Source organism: Talpa occidentalis, unplaced genomic scaffold (genome assembly GCF_014898055.3).
Source record: "Talpa occidentalis isolate TD23 unplaced genomic scaffold, MPIMG_talOcc4v2.1 talOcc4.3, whole genome shotgun sequence".
Classification (NCBI taxonomy): domain Eukaryota; kingdom Metazoa; phylum Chordata; class Mammalia; order Eulipotyphla; family Talpidae; genus Talpa; species Talpa occidentalis.
In genome coordinates this window covers 37394265-37413742 of record NW_023603184.1, presented here as the reverse complement: position 1 = coordinate 37413742, position 19478 = coordinate 37394265, and the positions used below count along the sequence as shown (strand labels likewise).

At 36.8% G+C, this 19478-nt stretch overlaps 1 protein-coding gene across 7 annotated transcripts in view; it reads right to left on the bottom strand.

Annotated features, from left to right (window-relative positions):
- NUP98 (nucleoporin 98 and 96 precursor) overlaps window positions 1-19478 on the bottom strand; it is a 108222-nt gene that overhangs the window by 62015 nt on the left and 26729 nt on the right. For 4 of the 7 annotated variants that reach the window (XM_037522856.1, XM_054699494.1, XM_054699493.1 and 1 more), the window contains 4 exons: window positions 18958-19121; window positions 14461-14598; window positions 12813-12951; window positions 6111-6203 (listed from right to left, as the gene is read on the bottom strand). In XM_037522856.1, the coding sequence (XP_037378753.1) occupies window positions 6111-6203; window positions 12813-12951; window positions 14461-14598; window positions 18958-19121 (534 nt within the window). The remainder of the gene's footprint in view (window positions 1-6110; window positions 6204-12812; window positions 12952-14460; window positions 14599-18957; window positions 19122-19478) is intronic. The other 3 variants (XM_037522858.1, XM_037522861.1, XM_037522859.1) reach the window with 2 other exon arrangements.

Sequence of the window (19478 nt, the reverse complement as noted above, 5' to 3'; positions counted from 1 at the left end):
GTACCAACCACAGTGTCATCTTTTTGAGTAGCATATAGAATAAACTATGGAAAATCAAACCAATATATTTTCATTTAATAGCAAAACAATAACATTTTCATGTATACCATCTCATTAAAAATACTTTAAACATTTTGTATTACAAAAGTGAAGTGTTTCATGATGACTAAACAGATTCAAGCTTCAGCATGAATAAGACTGGATGGAATAGGGACTTATTTTCATGGGGAAGAATCCATGGCAAAATTTTGTACTGTCTTAATGTCTAATGCATCTTGCTATGGACCTTGTTTTCTTTGTGTAAAATGGGGAGAACTTAGCTATTTCGAATAAATTGTAGAATAAGTTATTGTCATAAATTATTTAAAAATTATCATCCAACTTCCTCAAAAGTTACTGGCAATTTGAAAGATCTGAAATTCCTTGTAATGTATCAACTACATCTTGATAGAGTTATGGTTTACCAGGAAAAATAACTTCAAAGATAAAACAATTGAAGATCAAAAACATGGAATGGAAACTTGTTTTAAGATCACAGCCCAGAAAAGGACAGGAAGTTTATACTCAGAATCCATACACTATAAATTAGGGAGGATGACTACTGAAAGGATAAAACATTCCTTAACTGTCTGACTTTATTACTAACAAGACAACAATGTAGCAATGGGATTATTTCACCTTAAAAAGCTCAACTTTGGAACAAGGACTAACACTCCTTTTAAAGTTCCAAACCAGGGATCAGAGGGAGGGAGGGAAGAGCACAGGGGACTGAGGTGATGGTGCACGGGTGCATCAGTGAAGGAAACTCTATGGGGACTACACCTGAGAGGGGTGGGGGGAAGCAAATATTATTTAAAAATGAACAATGATGTAAAAAAATTAATTAAATTAAAATAAATAAAGTTCCAAGCCATTAGAAATTGGTGTAAATTCCAAGAAAAACTAACATAATATTACTCTCTCAAAGGACACAGTTTACAGCACTAATTCAAGATTCTCTTTCTTTCTTTTTTAAAGATTTATTTATACATACAAGAACTGGAGTACAGGCCAGAGGTGCGAGAGTGAGAGGATCCACCAGAGACAGAGTGGGAACAGAACAGGAAGACCAACTGAAATACACTGCTGAGGGGAGCAGTGGGCAAGACAGGAGAGATCTACTGTACCATGTGGGTTGCTCCCTGGCCAGCTGGGGCAGGGGATCGAATTTGTTCTACAGTGGCTGGCAATAGCTTGATAGTGCTGTCTTTAATCTCTGCATCACCAGAGAGGCCCCAAGATTCTTTATCTTTCCAGGAAGATAAACACCTCTTAACTCCCTCCTACAAACCTAGATGAAAACCTGAATATAAGAAATGGATAAAAATTTCTTTTCTGTCCAGGCATGTTGGAGCAGGGTGAAAAAAAATTTATTTTCTGGATAGGTGTGCATTTCCACCTACCTTTATAGTGACGTGAACAAAAAACCTTAAGAATAAAAAACAGCATTGGGCGGTTCAGGGGCTTTGGCAAAGGATTGTCATAAAATTACTTGCCTGTATATTGTTGCAATTCAACAATGGTAAATATATATATTATTCAGATCTCTCTTATATTATACAAAATGCTTTTTGAAGCTTAATGAAAGCAGAATAGTTCACAAGTCAAGGGACATCCTGATATATTATAAATGTCAACTTATGAAAAGTGCTATAGTTACGATTAGTTGTAGAAGTCATAAATAAGATATATGGAGACAGCATGATAATTGTGGTCCTAGAAACTCTAAGAATACTCAGCTCTTTCTACCCACTTGTGTCTGTGCAAACATCTTTTTTTAAAAAAGGATTTTTCTGTTTACTCTTAACTAGGAAATTCAATTTTTAGAAAATATTTATTTATTTATGCATACAAGAGCTAAGGTGTAGGCCAGAGGTGCAGGGGGTTGGTGAGAGGATTCACCAGAGACAAGAGTGGTGAGCAGAACAGGCAGATCAACTGAAATACATTGCTGAGGGGAGCAGCGGGTGAGACAGGAAGATCTGCTGCGCCATGTGGGTCACTCCCTGGCTGGCTGGGGAATCAAACTCGTGCTGCAGTGGTTGGCGACAGCTTGATAGTGCTTTACTCCCTGCGCCACCAGGGAGGCCCCATGCAAGCACCTTCTAATAAATCTCTTTTTAAGAGCTTAAAAAAAAAAAAAACCCACTAAAATATGCAAAGAAAAAGTGAAAATGTTTATATTTCTTTTTTTAAAAAAAGATTTATTTATTTTATTATTTGTTTATACAGGCACTGGGTACAGTCAGAAGCGCGGAAGGGTGAGAGAATTCACCAGAGCCAGAGCGGGGAGCAGAGCAGGCAGAAGAACCGAAGTACACTGCTGAGGGGAGCAGCGGGCGGCAGGAGAGGTCTGCGCGCCATGTGGGACCCTCCTCTGGTGGCCGGGGAGCAGCCGGGGATCGAACCGGAGCTCCAGAGGCTCCGGGCAGCTTCGCAACCCAGCGCTCAACCGCTGCGCCACCGGGGAGGCCCAAATGTTTATATTTCTTTTGAAATCTTTTAATAAAAGTCAAAATTGGGCCTCCCCGGTGGCGCAGCGGTTGAGCGCTGGGTTGCGAAGCTGCCCGCGGCCTCTGCGGCGCCGGTTCGATCCCCGGCTGCTCCCCGGCCACCAGAGGAGGGTCCCACATGGCGCGCAGACCTCTCCTGCCGCCCGCTGCTCCCCTCAGCAGTGTACTTCGGTCCTTCTGCCTGCTCTGCTCCCCGCTCTGGCTCTGGTGAATTCTCTCACCCTTCCACGCTTCTGACTGTACCCAGTGCATGTATAAACAAAACAAACAAACAAACCAGCAAACAAATAAATAAAAGCATGCCTCTATTAAAAAAAAAAAAAAAAAGTCAAAATTAAATTTTACCTCTGTCATCTATTAGTTTTGGGTTAATTTTCTTGTATGTATTTTAATGTAACAACTTACCAGATATACTCTTACACTTACAACTTTATGCAAAAATCTAGGAACTTAAACTGATTATTACTAAGAAACAACTAAGAAAATGGTACCATTAATAGTGCCAACGACAACTAATATCACTGTGAAACAAGAAATTGACATATACATAATATATGATTTAATGAGTGTCCCCACTGAGCACACAGGGATGGGGAGGGGAGAGATCCATGCCAAAGGACAGAATGAAACATTTTATACTAAAATTGGTCTCTTAAATCTAAGGATATAAAAAAAAACTTACGTATTTGTACATTTAATATTTCTAGTCAGTTACTCATGAAGTACCCAAAGGCCTATGTTACAGGAAAATTTGCTTTAGCTGAGGTGTGCGTTTGAAGTTCCATCACCAAAAAAAATGCTGCACAGTGCTAAAAACAGTTAGCAGTGATACCATGGTATCTTCTACTTGTGATACCATGAAATGCAAAATTCATGAATGGTTACCAGACATATTCCTTTCAAAGTCAAAAGTATAGCAGACATGAATCTCAAAGAATTCCAATAGTGTATGTTTGGTGATTTTTACATTCTTATTTTCCTACATGATCTACTGCTGCCAGGATGTAAAATTCTTCATCAAATTGTATTTGGCTCTGGATAAGGCAGGAATGAGGAATACGTAAGAGCAATAAAATATGCTCTGTTGTCTGTGAGGTCGAACTATTTAAGAAACACTGCATGTTCAAATAAATTAAAAGGCTGAGATATTATACTATTGTGGACTAGAAGACCATAACATCAGGAGAAAAGTTACAGAATATTTTATAATCTTGGATCACAGGAAAAGGAAATCCTAACCAAAATCCGTGAGACCCAGGCACCAAAGAGAAGAAAATGGTAACACTGACTACAAAAAAGTAAACTTGTACAGGAATATACCATCTTACCCAAGCCTTACATTTACAGTCCATAAACTGTCTACAGTCAAACCTACCCTTGAAAAAGTCCTTAATTTGCCCCACACCAAAGTTAATTTTTCCTCCCTAACTAGAAGAAAACATTGATGTACGATGAGATATTCTGCATAAGCTTAGGGATCACATTGAACAAAAAGATAAATGAAACTTTTAAACTTTATTTTTTTAAAGATTTATTTATTTTTATACAAGAGCTGGGGTACAGGCCAGAGGCGCAGGAGGGTGAGAGGACTCACCAGAGACAGAGTGGGGAGCAGAACAGGCAGACAACCGAAATACACTGCTGAGGGGAGCAGTGGGCGTGACAGGAGAGGTGTGCCATGCCATATGGGAATCTCCCTGGCCGGCTGGGAATTGAACCCACGCTGCAGCGCTGTGCTCAACCCACTGCGCCACCGGGGAGGCCCTCAACTATTCCTTATAAAATATATGCAGTAGAATTTGGAGAAGTTAAAATGCTCAAATGAAACCATGTCATACATCATCCAAAAAGAGTTAATATCCATAATGCATAAAGCATGCTCAAAAAAAAAAAAGGAAATTATTACCAAATATTATGAAAGATTCAAATAGCCCATAAATACATAAAAAGATAGCTTTCACCAGTAATCAGTGAAGTGTAAATTAGAATATATCTATTTATTCTAACATGCATGCAAAGATGAAAAAGTACAACAATATGTAAAAGGTAGAGGAAAATAAGCACTTTTATCAACCCTGTAGTTATACTGACACAAAACTATATGACAAAGATCTTCATTATTGCATTGCTCATAACATCAAACAACTCAACATCTGTCAGTAAGAAAAGGTTAAGTTATGATGTGTTTTCCCTACTGAGAGAAATCCTGTATTGTCAAAACATTAATAAGATGTAAAACAATTTACTTCAATAGAGGAAAAAACCAAAAACTGCATTAAACACAAAAGGTGTGTTTGTATGTGTTTATGTATATATTTACATACACACATGGAAAACTAAACAGCATTTTTAAAGAATGATCTTTTGAAGGCAGTTGCTTTCAGTATGAAACATTTTAACTATAGTACACAACACAAAAGACACTAAGACCCAAAACATCACACTTATACTTAGCGGAAACAAAGTTCAATGAAACAATACTTAAATTTGCTATGTAAAATTTTAAAAAAAAATTCTACTTTATTATTTTAAAATGCTGGTTGTAGCCCACTACATTTATATCTAACTAACGTAAATCAGATTTCACTTTAAAAAATACTCATGTAGGATATGATTTCCATTTCACAATCCCATCTGTATAAAACACATTGATGTACAAACGTGTATACAGCTATATATAAACATATTTGGAAAAAGGGGTCTAATAAATAAGATACATGCCAAGTGTTTAATAACCTTCATTCGTAGTTGAAATACATGAACTTCTCATGATATTTCCATAACTGTTGAAATTTTTTACTAGTGCTTACATCTTTTATTTTAAAAAGAAAGTAAAAGGAAAGTATAAAGATTCTATTCAAAAGGAGATAATAAATGATTGGAGCACGTTCAGGTAACTGGACAGTGGAAGTAGAGACCATGGAAATAAATGATTTGCTCCTAAATGAATGCACACACAGTAGGCTGAAAAGTAGGTAAAACCAAATGCTAAAAAAAACCTCATTAAGTGTGCACACTAATACACTTATTCACTTTATGATCACTACCACCCTACCACTCTCCAATTGTTTAAAATGCTGACATGTAGATGGGTCAAAGTCTTCAAAGGTACCAAAAAAATAACTGTGAATAGTAATTTACAGAAGTTCTATATCATAAAAGAATGCAAGATATACACAGACCTTGAAAATCTCAAGTATTTGTTAATTAACAGTATGTACTCTTACTGCTATGCTTATTATTAGGGTAATAAACCTTGATAAACAGTTTGAGGTCTCAAATACCTTTTGCAAAGGTAATATAGGGGAACTGAAAATTACTATCATTATAGTGACAGGTATGAAATACTGAAAACTCCACATAGACAAGGACTATCAGAGGACAAACATTTTGTAGGAAGAAAGCATAGAGCTTCTAAGATAAACATGCCAACATTTAAAAATCTCATGATGGGAATGTTTCATAAGTCTATTGATCAAATGGAAATCTAGGCTTATTTCCAGTCATATGATCAAACAGAGGCAATTAATAAGTAAATTTAACAGTACAATTCCTTACCTGTTCCAAATCCTGCATTAAGCCCAGTTCCCAGAGTTCCAGGTCCTGGTTTACTTCCAAAAATACTGTTCCCAGTGGTATTTGTGCCAAAACCTAGGAGGACAATGAGTCTAAGTAAACTGTACTTTCAACACAAACATCAATTTCCTCTTAAAGGGAATTTTAAAAAAAGCAGTCTGACACTAAGTTTCATATCTTTCAGATATTAATATTTAGAAATCCAAAAATGGTATGTTAATTTAACTTTTTAAAATTTAATTTTGATGCCTATAAACAGATACTGCAGGTCTTCCTATATACTTGACCACATTTCATACTTTGAAATATCAGTTCCGAATAGGATAATAACCAGCATTAAAAGCAAGTGATTGTGCTTGAGTTTTTGAGCCTTCCCTTTGAAAGAAGGCTCAAAACCTTCAGTCTCTGTTTGATGTTTAACTTCTAGAAGGAAATCTCATTCCCTCATACTTCACTAAAAATAATATAGACAACAAGAAACTTCATTGAACCTAAAGGTTCTTCCTAAAAGAAAACTACCAGTAAAAATCTTTGTAGAAACTTTTCTATTGAGGGCCTCCCCTGGTGGCGCAAGGGGTTAAGACGCAATCTATGAAGCTATCACAGCCTCTGCATCACAAGTTCGATTCCTGGCCGGCCAGGGAGCAACCCACATGGCGCAGCAGACCTCTCCTGTCTCACCAGCTGCTCCCCTCAGCGTGTACTTCAGTCAATCTGCCTTTTCTGCTCCCCACTCTGTCTCTGGTGAATCCTCTCACCACCCTCCCATCTGGCCTGTGCCCCAGCTCTTGTATGGATAAATAATCTTCAAAGAAAGAGAAACTTTTCTATTGAAAAGATAGTAACATGTGGCTGCTCACATGAGAAATTTCAATTATATCACACTCAATCATCTGATAGGTGGACTCAGCTAGCTGATATTAAAAAGAGAAGATAATCTATGAATAAATTTTCTTATACTGAACTGTATCATTATCAGAGATGATGAAGAGGTAAATCTTTCTTCACTAAGACCCATCATTCAAAGAAAATGTTATGATTTCCCTTTAAAATCCAGTCTTTCCACAAAGTCACCTACATTGCTTTACTGATGTTATTTCTCTTTTATACAGATACACATCTGCAAAGTTTCTGCACTCCTTTTGGAGTTTAATATCAACAAGACCACCACTAAAGAACATATCATTAATTCTTTTTGATAACAGAAAAATCAATCGCTGGCCAGTAAATCTATCTGTAAAACACTAAGTCTTTTTGAAAATAGTTCTGTCATTTGAAAATCCAAGCAAATAATAACTTAATCTCTATGCATTTAATTCATTCATTCATTAAATCTTTTCTTCAACTGTGTTAACAGCTATGCCATAAAAATGGAGTACTACCTACTCAAGCACAACCAATTTTCTCATAAGGAAAAAAAATATATATATATATATATATACACACTAGGAAATATTTTTTTTGAGTTACAATATAACCAAAAAGGATCTTCCAGCCCCATAAACATAATACAAAACTTGTGAACTACCTCAAACCCACAAGAGGGAAATTAGTCCCAACTTACACTGTTTATACCACACATTTCCTCCGATTCTGACAAAAGTTTATCAACTCTTAATTCATAACAATTTTTAAAATTATGGGTTATCATTTAATTAATGATCAATATATTTATGACAAAGGAGCTTATACAAAGGACAGTCTATTCAATAAATCATGTTGAAAAAACTGGACAGTCACATGCAAAAGAATGAAATTGGACCCTTATCTTATACCATAGACAAAAACTAACTCAAAATGGATTAAAGACTTAAATTTAAGCTCTGAAATCATAAAACTCCTAAAAGAAAATATAGGCAAATAAGTGCCTTGAACTAATTATAATAGAGTAAAAATCAAAATCAACAAGCGACTATAAGCCAGAGACACAACACACTACGGAGAGGGGGAGGGGAGAATTACGGTCAAAATAAGGGGGGTGGGAATTGTATGGGCACTATAACCATGATGAAAAAGCATACATTGTGCAAAAATGAAAAATGATGTAAAAATATATAAAATAAAATATTGTTAAAAAGCCAAAAAATAAATAAATAAGCACCTTGACATTGATCTTGGTAATGATTTTTTGGATTTTGCACAAAAAACAAAGCAACCAAAGCAAAAGTAAGTGTACAACAAAGGAAACAATCAACAAAATGAACAGGCATACAAATGAATGGGAGAAAATAATCTGCAAATCACGTATTTGTTAAGTAGTTACCAAATACAAGGCAAAGGCTATAAATAAACGTTTTTCAAAAGAAGACATACAGATGACCAACAGGTACATGAAAAGATGCTCAACATCATTAATTATTAGGGAAATGTACATCAAAATCACAGTAAGATATCACCACACACCTGTTAGAATAACTATTATCAAAAGACAAGAAACTACAAGTCTTCGTGAGGATGTGGAAAAAAGGGAACACTTGTGCACAGTTGATAAGAATGTAAAATTAGTGCAGCCACTACATTGAGCAGTCCCTCAAAAAATTTAAAATAGAACTACCATAAGAAAACAAAAACAGGGCCTCCCCTGGTGGCGCAGGCGGTTGAGCGCAGCGCTGTGAAGCTGTACACAGCCTCTGCAGCACCAGGTTGATCCCGGCCAGCCGGTGAGGGTCACACATGGCACGGCAGACCTCGCCTGTCTCGCCCACTGCTCCCCTCAGCAGTGTATTTCGTCAGTCTGCCTGTTCTGTTCCCCACTCTGTCTCTGGTGAATCCTCTCACCCTCCAGCGCATCTGCCCTATACCCCGGTTCTTGTATAAATAAATAAATGAAAATCTTTAAAAACAAAACAAAACAAAAACATCTCCAACAAGATATATGTACCCTCACTACAGCATTGCTTATAGTAACCAGTATATGGAAACTTAAGTATCCATTAATGAATACAGAAATATATTTATTTATAGACATGAAAACAACTTAAGTATCCATTAATAAATACAGAAGTTTATCTATAGACACAGGCAGTACACATACACACACAACAGGTTATTATTCAGCCATAAAGAAAAAAATATCATGCCATGTGTAACAACAAGGATGGACCATGCAGGCATTATACTAAAAGATGTAAGTGCAACACGAAAAGACAAATACAATCTAATCTCACTTATATGTAGACTCTTAAAAAAAAAAAAAAAACAGCCCAGGTAGATAGATATGGAGAACAGAGTGGTGGTTATCAGAGGCAAGAGGTGGGGTGTGGGAGTAAAATTAGATGATATGGGTCAAAAGATAAAAATTTCCAGTTATAGAATAACTTAAGTCACAGTGATTAAAAAGTACAGCATGGTGGGTCTCCCCAGTGGCACAGCGGGTTGAGCGCCGCACTGTGAAGCTGTCCGCCGCCTCTGCAGCGCGGGTTCAATCCTGGCCAGCCGGCGAGAATCCCACATGGCGAGCAGACCTCTCCTGTCGCACCCACTGCTCCCCTCAGCAGTGTATTTCAGTACATCTGCCTGTTCTGTTCCCCGCTCTATCTCTGGTGAATCTTCTCACCCTCCCGCACCTCTGGCTTGTACTCCAGCTCTTGTATAAAAATAAATAAATATTAAAAAAAAAAAAGTACAGCACGGTAACTGTAGTTAATATAATAGTACTGTATTGCATTTTGAAAACTGCTGAGAAAGATCTTAAAAGTTAACATAAGAAAAATAGGTATTTTGAAACTATGTACGGTGACAGGTGTTAACTAGGTTGTCTGACCATTTCACAGTATATACAAATATTGCATCACATGCCACGAACATGTTAGATATCAATCAGTCCTCAAATGAAAAAGAAAAGCAGACTATTGGAAAAAAAAAAGATGTTTATGTATACAAATAGCTAACTGTCCCCATAACCACTGTAACATGAAGAACCACTGATTTATTGCTTGGCACCATTTCATCTACACCCAAAGAATCTTCAAACTCTTTCAACTGTTACAGTGCTGGCATCCGCCCCATAATTTCTCTCCTGAAACAATTCTATTCCACTCATGCAGGAATTTATATGATGTCATACATTTATTAGTCTTAAAACTCATTTCTGCCAAGATAACTATTAAGAAAATGAATTAGGGTGTCCCTGGTGGTGCAGGGGGTTAAGACACAACCTATGGAGCTGTCCACAGCCACTGCAGCATGAGTTCGATCCCTGGCCAAGGGAGCTGCCCACATGGCGCAGCAGACCTCTCCTGGCTCGCCCGCTGCTCCCCTCAGCAGTGTATTTTAGTCGGTCTGCCTGATCTGCTCCCCACTCTGTCTCTGGTGTATCCTCTCACCCTCCCCTACCTTTGGCCTATACCCCAGTTCTTGTATGCAAAAACAAATAAATCTTTAAAAAAAAAAAAAAAAGGACAATTCAAATTTAGCACTTAGTAAGGCTTATCAATAAAAATAAGAATATTCATTTTCAAATCATTAAACATGAGTATATTCATACAACAAAAGGCCTCCACACAAATCAGGTATCTGCAACCACAGAATAATATCAAATATATTTCAAAAGTCCAGCTTTTTTTTTTTAAATCAAGTATAGCCTCAATAAGTACACTGTCATAAATAACATTTAATTCTGAAAACTGAGTTTTACTAGGAAAAAAGGAAAAATACATGCATTTTTGAAGAGTATAAACTGCTTCTATGCAAGTATTTAAAAAATCAGAGACACCAAAAAAACAAATCATAGCTACATAATGGGTAATGGCCCTTCCAGGGACTATACATCAATAAATATGTAGTATGTATGTGGTATGTAAGATTTGCAAAAATCTCATGGGATAATAATTAAGCAAAGAATGGTCTAAAAAGGCTCCTTGGATGGCCTCCCCGGTGGCGCAGAGGTTGAGCGCTGGGCTGCAAAGCTGCCCGCAGCCTCTGCAGCGCCAGTTCAATCCCCCGCCACTGGGCGAGGGTCCCACATGGCACGCAGACCTCTCCCACCGCCCGTTGCTCCCCTCAGCAGTGTGCTTCGGTCCTTCTGCCTATTCTGTTCCCTGCTCTGGCTCTGGTGAATTCTTTCACCCTCCCGTGCTTCTGACTGTACCCAGTGCTTGTATAAATAAATTAATTAATTAAAAAAAAAAAAAAGGCTCCTTGGAGAAGAGGGAGGAATAGCGATAAAATTGGCTCTAAACAGTGATTTAATCCTTAAATATCTATTCCATTTTAATTCTATTTGTAGGAAAGAAACATGCATACAAATTGATAGTTTACCCATGCTAAGTCTACTGCCTCAAAACTTCTTTCAGAGTATAGCCAAAAATACTTATAGATGGAACAATAATTGTTACTACCAATGAGTGAGCAACACAACAAAAGGGTTTCTAAAAAATCAAATCAAATACATAATTTTAGGAATTGGTACATGCCATTAACCTATCTAATCTTGTTCATGCAGTTCATATTTTATGCAGCATAAAATTTTCCAAAGGATGCATTATGTACTCTCTTTCACCAGCACATTACAAGATCATTCAAAAATGCACTAGAAAGGGGCCTCCCCGGTGGCGCAGGGGCTAAAATCTCAGCACTATCAAGTTATCATCAGTCACTGCTGCAAGAATTTGATCCCCAGCCAGGGACCTAACCCACATGCACAGCAGTCCTCTCCTGTCACAGTCCTCTCCTGTCTTGCCTGCTGCTCCCCTCAGCAGTGTATTTCAGTAGCTCTGCTTGTTCTGCTCCCCACTCTGTTTCTGGTGAATCCTCTCAGTCCCCGTACCTTTGGCCTATATCCCAGTTCTTACATGCAGAAAAAAAAAAACACCACCAGAAATTCACTGAGAAAATGTGTAAGTGCCAATCTATGGCAAATAAACATGTATTTGCACTCCTCTCTCACTAGATAACCAGTACCTAATGATGTATCTGGCACATAAAATCCTTAAAAAAGTATTTCCCTTGATAATGAAATGAATTTTCTATATCTGATTTAACACAAATAATGTTGAATTTGTTTGAAAACTTAGGTATAGAAGACATTGAAAAAATATGTCTAATTAAATAGGTCTAAATTTTTCCATCTCTGAAGAGTAATTCAGAGTTTTTTTTAAATTGTGGTTCAATCTTATTTCTTACAGTGAACATGTACTCAATGTTTGCGACTTCAAGAAAAGTCCCGAATAATCCACCAAATTAGAATGGCCTCAACTTAAATAAGAATCATCAAATCTCAAAAAAATAACCACTGAAACCAAAACAACAAACAAAAGAATGATAAAATCTCACCTGTATACTACATCTCATTTGAAACCTGGCGGAACAAAATGTGTTAATTTCAACCAAATGGGTCACTGTATGGTTTCACAACTATTGGTGAGATAACCCAAAGAAAGTGTTTGCTTATTTTGGGAAAAAAATCTATCTCCATTAGACAATCCACTTTCTGCAAGGTACTACTGCATGTGCTGATGGCCTGTTTTAGCCAAAGCAGTTAAGAGGAAAAGTGAATTTAAATCTCTTCTAAGTATCTCAACCATGTCCATGACTTTAAACCTTTCCTTCTGGTACCTCCTATCTCACATCTAGCCACAGCTTACCTGAGAATTTTAAAATATTCCCAATCATATGAATCAGGAGGATGATGTGTGGTATAGTCAGTGTAACTTTAAGAGAGCCAAACCTGCTTTTTATATGTACCAAAATTGGAAGTGTTTGTATTGGTTCCTAAAGTCAGGGTTGGTTTGTTACCAAAGAGCCCGCCACTGGTTGTACCAAATGAGGGAGCACTGGTTGTGCTGGTTCCAAATGTAGTAAGCTTGTTACTGCCAAACAGGGTCTAAAAAGAACAGAACATAGGAAAATTTTAAGTATATAAAGATAAATTCCAGACAGTAAAGAGAGGATACCTCAGGTATACCAGATTGAGTGTAGGGAGAGATGTATTAACTTCTATGAAAAGGACAGAAGGAGGATGAATAAAGACTATCAGAAAGATAAACTTATCTGAGCAAAATTAACTTTATGAACACAGAATCCTCCTCAACTGAGAAGTTAATGGTAACCCCTCAGCAAACAAAAGGTTTCAGTAAGGTTAAAAAAAACACAAGGCAATTAAATATTTTTTACTTTGCAACAGAAATGCATTTTTTTTTAACCAACAGAAATTTACACATGCTAAAGCTAAATGAACCCTCAAAACATGATGCTATATCAATAAAATCAGTCACCAAAGACCACACATTAGGTGATTCTATTTATATGAAATGTCTAGTATAGGTAAATCCATGAATAGAAAGCAGGTTGAGGTGACTGAGGGAAAATGAGAAGTGACTACAATGAGTTTGGGTTTTCTTGTTGGTTTGGTGATACTCTATGAACATATTAAAAAACATCTGGTATGGGGCCTCCCCTGGTGGCATAGCGATTGAGCGCTGGGTTGCAAGGCTGTCCGCAGCCTCTGCAGCACCAGTTCGATCCCCGGCCACCAGCAAGGGTCCCACAAAACAATTAAACAAACGAACAAAATATCTGGTCTGACTTTAGAAGAATAAACTGTATGGCATGGAGATTATATGTCAATAAAGTTATTAAAAACAACAAGAACTTTCTGAAGCATTGTTATTATTTTCCCAATTCCTAACTTCAATTGGCTGCCCAAAGTTGAGATTTCAATTTTCATGAAAACAAAACCACATTTTGGAGATTTTTCTTTTTAACTACCCACAACAACATGTTCAAAAATTTTAACAGGCAGATAACATAGATTAACAATTTCATAATGGTTCTCATATAATTTCTTTAATTGGTAATATAAGATTTATAATTTTTAGCTCATGGGAATTCCTAAATAGTAATTTTTTACTTAAATACTTAGCAAGGAAAACAATTCAGTTAAGCATCCAGCAGCCTGATGACTATGAGAACACAATTTTAGCAACTTGTTCAATATGAAAAATACTTAATTCTCAATTTTCAAATATACCAGTTTCTCACCCAAAACAGAGTTTACAACTAGGAGTCAAAAATTACCTAATTTTAGAAGCAAAAGTATCTCAATTTAGACTCAACAATTTAAACAAGCCAATTATAGTGGTATTTTGTTACCAAAAGTAAATTGAACACAAGCACTGCGATAGACATTTTAAAAACTTATTATTATTTGAGAATTAACCTATTAAAGTCACGAAGTTTTGCACTAACTTTTGCAGTAACTTTTTGCTATCATCAGTATAAGTTATACAATATACCCAATAAAGATACTTGAAAGGCAGTTAACTCTTTCTTAGAAATTACTTTAACAGATTTATACACATCTTCAAATTACAGTCAACTGTAAAAACCTTACCGAACTAACAGCACCAAATCCAGTATTGTTCTGCCCAAAGAGACCTGTTCCTGTTCCAAATGCTGTACCAGTGCTGGTGTTTGTTGCTGTTCCAAAAAGACCTCCGGGCTGTGAGGCTTGGGTTACTCCAAACAAACCCTACAAAAGGTAATTTAGGTTATAAGATGTCCTACAATAGTCAGTTTTTAAGAGACATATATTAATAATTATAGTTGCCACTTTTTTAAACTTTATGACAGATACTGTGCTAAATACCTTACATAGCATCTATCTTTTCTTCACAACACCATTAACAAACAGCCATTTCCCAAAGAAAATAAAGCTCAGAGCAGTTAAAAATGTGCCTACTTCCTCATCATACTTCCTCAGTGGCAGAACCAGAAATTCATACCTGTACCTAAACCTGGTATGTACACCAAAGCTCTGGGCAGTTAGCTAATAAGACTTTACAATAACTCTTGTGCTATAAGAGATATCAGGCTGTCAAAACAAAATGGTATGCCAAGATGCTTAATTTTCAAACTTATGCCAAAAAAACTTGTCAATACTGAGTTGGGGAATGATTTTGAAACAAGTAACTGAAGATAAATTAATCAGGATGGAAGCAGGAGTATAATGTTAAAGTCTTAATTTAAGAAACTACACCATTTCAAATAAGCAAAATCTTTATTATCAAATGTTTAAGAACTTTTATTATGCATTAGTTAACAAAGAAAAACATTGTGCTTGAATATTGCTGAACTCAGAACTTAACGACGGGTTTTTTTAACAGTTCATTGAGATGTAACTGGCTTACCATTAACATTTATCCACTTAAAGTGCACTATATTTTGTTCTCTTGACAAAATAGATGAATCTTGAGGTGATTATGCTAAGTGAAATGGTAAGAAAGTGAAGGTCAGACACTAGATGGCTTCACTTATTTATGGAATATAAATAACCAAAGAAAACAGGTAAAATACAGCCAAAATGTCTTAAAGACTCTGAAAAATATTCTGGTTATCACAGGGAAAGGCGGTGTAGAGAGAAGGGGTTAGGATATTTGCTCAGGAGTTTTAATGGAGAGTGAATGAAGCATTTACAAATTATAGAGGTGTGAAGTCATACTCACAAAATGATGGTATTATAAATGACAAAATTTGAGGGAAAAAAAAGAATCTAGCCCTTTACTTGTTTTACAATAATATGACAACAGCCTGCAAGGTAACATTATAGACCCTTCCAGTTTTGCCACAGTAACATTTGTGGGACATTCCTTTTTGAACAGTGCCCATCCTCTTTATGTCTCCAGTATCACCTTTCTTGTAGATTCCTAAGTATGTGGCCAAAGGAACAACTTCATGATGTCAAAAAGGCCTACATAAGACACAGTGGGTCTCGTCTTTCGCTTTGTGTTGATCCTTTTGGCAACGTACTGTAAGGTGGTGGTTCCAGCTGAAAGGCTGGCCCATTTAAAAAAATTTTTTCATTATCATTGTTCATTTATAAACAATATTTGCTTCCCCCCACCCCCTCAGGTGTATTCCCCTGAGAGTTTCCTTCCCCAATGCACCCATGTACCACCACCTCAGTCCCCTGTTCTCCCTCCCTCCCTCCCTCCCTCCCTCCTTCTGATCCCTCTTCCTCCTCCTCCCCTGCAATATGTCTCTGATTTATAATTGTCTGTTTTTGCTTTGTACTGTTATTTTTTTACACTGATGTCTTATTTGGTTCCCCTATATTCCTGCTATAAGTGAAACCATGCGATATTTTTATTTTTCCTTCTGGCTTATTTCACTGAGCATAATTCCTTCTAGTTTCACCCACATTGCTGCGAATGGCATGAGTTTATCTTTTCTGTTTGCTGAATAATATTCCATTGTATATATATACCACATCTTATTGATCCAGTCATCTATTTTTGGGCATTTGGGTTGTCTCCAGGTTTCACCTATTGTAAATAGTGCTGCAATAAACACAGGGGTACAGGTGCTCTTTTGAATCAATGTGTTTGTGTCCTTTGGGTAGATCCCTAAGAGTGGAATTGCCAGGTCATATGATAGCTCCATTTTCAGTAGACTGAGGAACCTCCAGACAGCTTTCCATAGTGGTTGGACCAAAGACTGGCCCATTTTTTAAAAGATTTATTTATTTATACAAGAACCGGGATACAGGCCAGATGTGCGGGAAGGTGAGAGGATTCAACAGAGACAGAGCAGGGAACGGATTTTTTAAATGAATTTTTGTCTTATATGACTTATGAGCATTTTCTCCCATCTGTCAATGTTTTTACTTTCTTGATGGTATCCTTTTAATCCACAATTATACAATATAATCTTTTTTTAACTTTATCTGCATTTATTTTATGCTAATTTATTTATTACAGGTCTAAGTTTTTTGTTTCTTTAGTTTCTTTGGGATATCTTTTCTGTGCAACCTCCTCTTTCAGTTTAGGAACGATTTATAAAGATTATCTCAATGTGAAAGGGTTAGCTCAGTGTATGGGTTAACAATCAGCATGAGCTTTATGAGTTCTGCACCATATCCTAGGGACCTTGTTCACCTGGAGATATATATATATACTCAATGACCAGAGAATCTACATCTGAAACTGTAAGTTCAGCATTACTCTGTATTTTTAACCAGGCACCAAAAAACTCAGCATTCTTTTTGGTTCATCAACCCTGCATCCAGCCCCAGTGTTTGGCCAGGACAAACCTAGCAACTCCACCACTATCAGGAAGGAATGGCAGACTTTGCTTCTGTAAAGTGACACTCCTCAGATACTTGATGATTTATCAGGTATGTATGTCCTTGATGGTCTGGGCAGTTTCACAAGGGTACTTAATATGAACAGGAAGATCTGGGTCTCTGGTTTTAGACAATTTTGTAGGGTTTCTAGGGTAAGTGAATAGTGAATCATTTTCAGAAATCACCTCTTAAAGAGAAGAAGTCAAAGGTTTTAATTTTGATAAACCCCAAACCATTCTTTTCTTTTGTTGCTTTTGACGTCATATCCAAGAAACCATTGCATGACTTTCCTTCTTATACAGTTGCATAAGTTTTATTTCTTATATTCAAGTGCTTGTTCTATTTGAGTAAACTTTCATAGTTACCAAATGGTATGAAAAAGGGGTCCAATCTCATCCTTTTGCATGTGGAGCAGCAGTTGTCCCACAACCATTTGTTGAAAAGATTATTCTTTTTTTTTTTAAAGATTTATTTTATTTATTTATTTATACAAGCACTGGGTATAGTCAGAAGCCCGGGAGGGTGAGAGAATTCACCAGAGCCAGAGAGGGGAGCAGAGCAGGCCGAAGGACCGAAGTACACTGTTGAGGGGAGCAGCAAGCAGCAAGAGAGGTCTGCGCACCATGTGGGACCCTCCTCCGGTAGCTGGGGAGCAGCCAGGGATCGAACCGGCGCTGCAGAGGCCGTGGGCAGCTTCGCAACCCAGCACTCAACCGCTGCGCCACCGGGGAAGCCCGAAAAGATTATTCTTTCCCCACTGAATTGCTTTGATACTCATATTGAAGATCAGTGGTAAATATGAAAGTTATTTCTGAACTCTCAAACCCACTAGCTTTACAGTATGTTTTAAAATTAAAAAAAAAAATGCAAGTCTATTCTTTTTTCAAGACTGTTTTGCTATTCTAGGTTCCTTTCTATTATTTGTTGAAAGGTGTCAAATACTTTTTCTGCACCAATCAGGGTGATCGTTTCATTTTTTGTCTTACATCTCACTTCTTTGGCTTATTCTATTGATTAATTTTTATGCTGGGACAGCCTTCCTGGAATTAATTTCACTTGGTTATGGTGTTTAATTTTTTTTAATATGAATTTGGCATGCCAATAATTTGAAGATTTTGGGGTCTAGCTGTACTTGTTTTTTAATCAGGTATTATATCTCTAATTTAAAGGCCAGGTAAATTCCAAGAATTATAATCAATAAATCATACCGTGAATTAACCTTAATTTTATACTTCCCTAAAAGAGCCCCTAGATATAAACTAGTGATGACTAAAAGGACTTTCTCTTTTACTTTCTGTAGAGAAGTAGCAATTACCCAATACAGTTCTGAGTTTTCGGGTTCCTTTATTTATCTTAAACTAAACTTCTTTGCCTGATTTGCTTAAGATTTAACAAGCTGACAGACTCATCTGAAATACAGCCTGTAATTTTATTTTCTCCTACAATCTATAGAATGGTTGGAGTTGCTGTCCTAAAGTGTAGTTTATTCAAGTCAATTTTAGTACACTAAGTAGCTCTTAGTTGGTGAAAAGAAAACATGCTCAGAAAGGAGAAGTGATTTGCTGAACAGCCTCCCAGTTGAGTACAGAGTAGAGTTAGGACTAGAATCTAGGACTTAATTATTTAAAGATTTTGCTTTCTTCCCTTTAGTACATACCATCACCTCTTAAGAACCTTGGTAGAACTTACTAATTTGACAGGATTCAAAGCCTCATTACTTAGTTCTACAAATAAAACCTAGAGTTAAGTAAGGGTCTGTGTCCTTACCATGGTGTTGGTGCTTGGCTGTCCCAGTGTGCTAGTATTACCAAAGGAAAAACCAGTGTTCTGGGTGGTTGTAGTCTGGCCAAATGGTTTGCTGAAGAGGCTGGTAGTCTGTTGATTCTGTTGGCCAAAGAGACCACCTGGATTTGTTCCAAATCCAGTTGTACCTTTTAGGGAAAAGAAATAAAGGAAGAAGAAATGGAGAAAAAATACCCCCAACTTCATGTTATTCAGTTACTTAGCCTTACATTATTGGCAACTTATCTAAATTACCCTACATTCATTTATTCCTCAAGTTGGATAACTGCTTCTTTTTTCACCCCTCTTCAGCTAACTCCAAATTTTGTTCAGACTTAATTCCTACAATACTCTGACCCAAGAACCCTGGCTGGGCTAGGTAATGTTTCTTGGGAGCCCATAGCTGTCTTCAATTTATACAAGATACCATACTACATTCAAACTGTGTTTAACCTCGTTAATACTAAGTTTTTCTTGAAAACAGAGGCTTTCTCTTTATACCAACA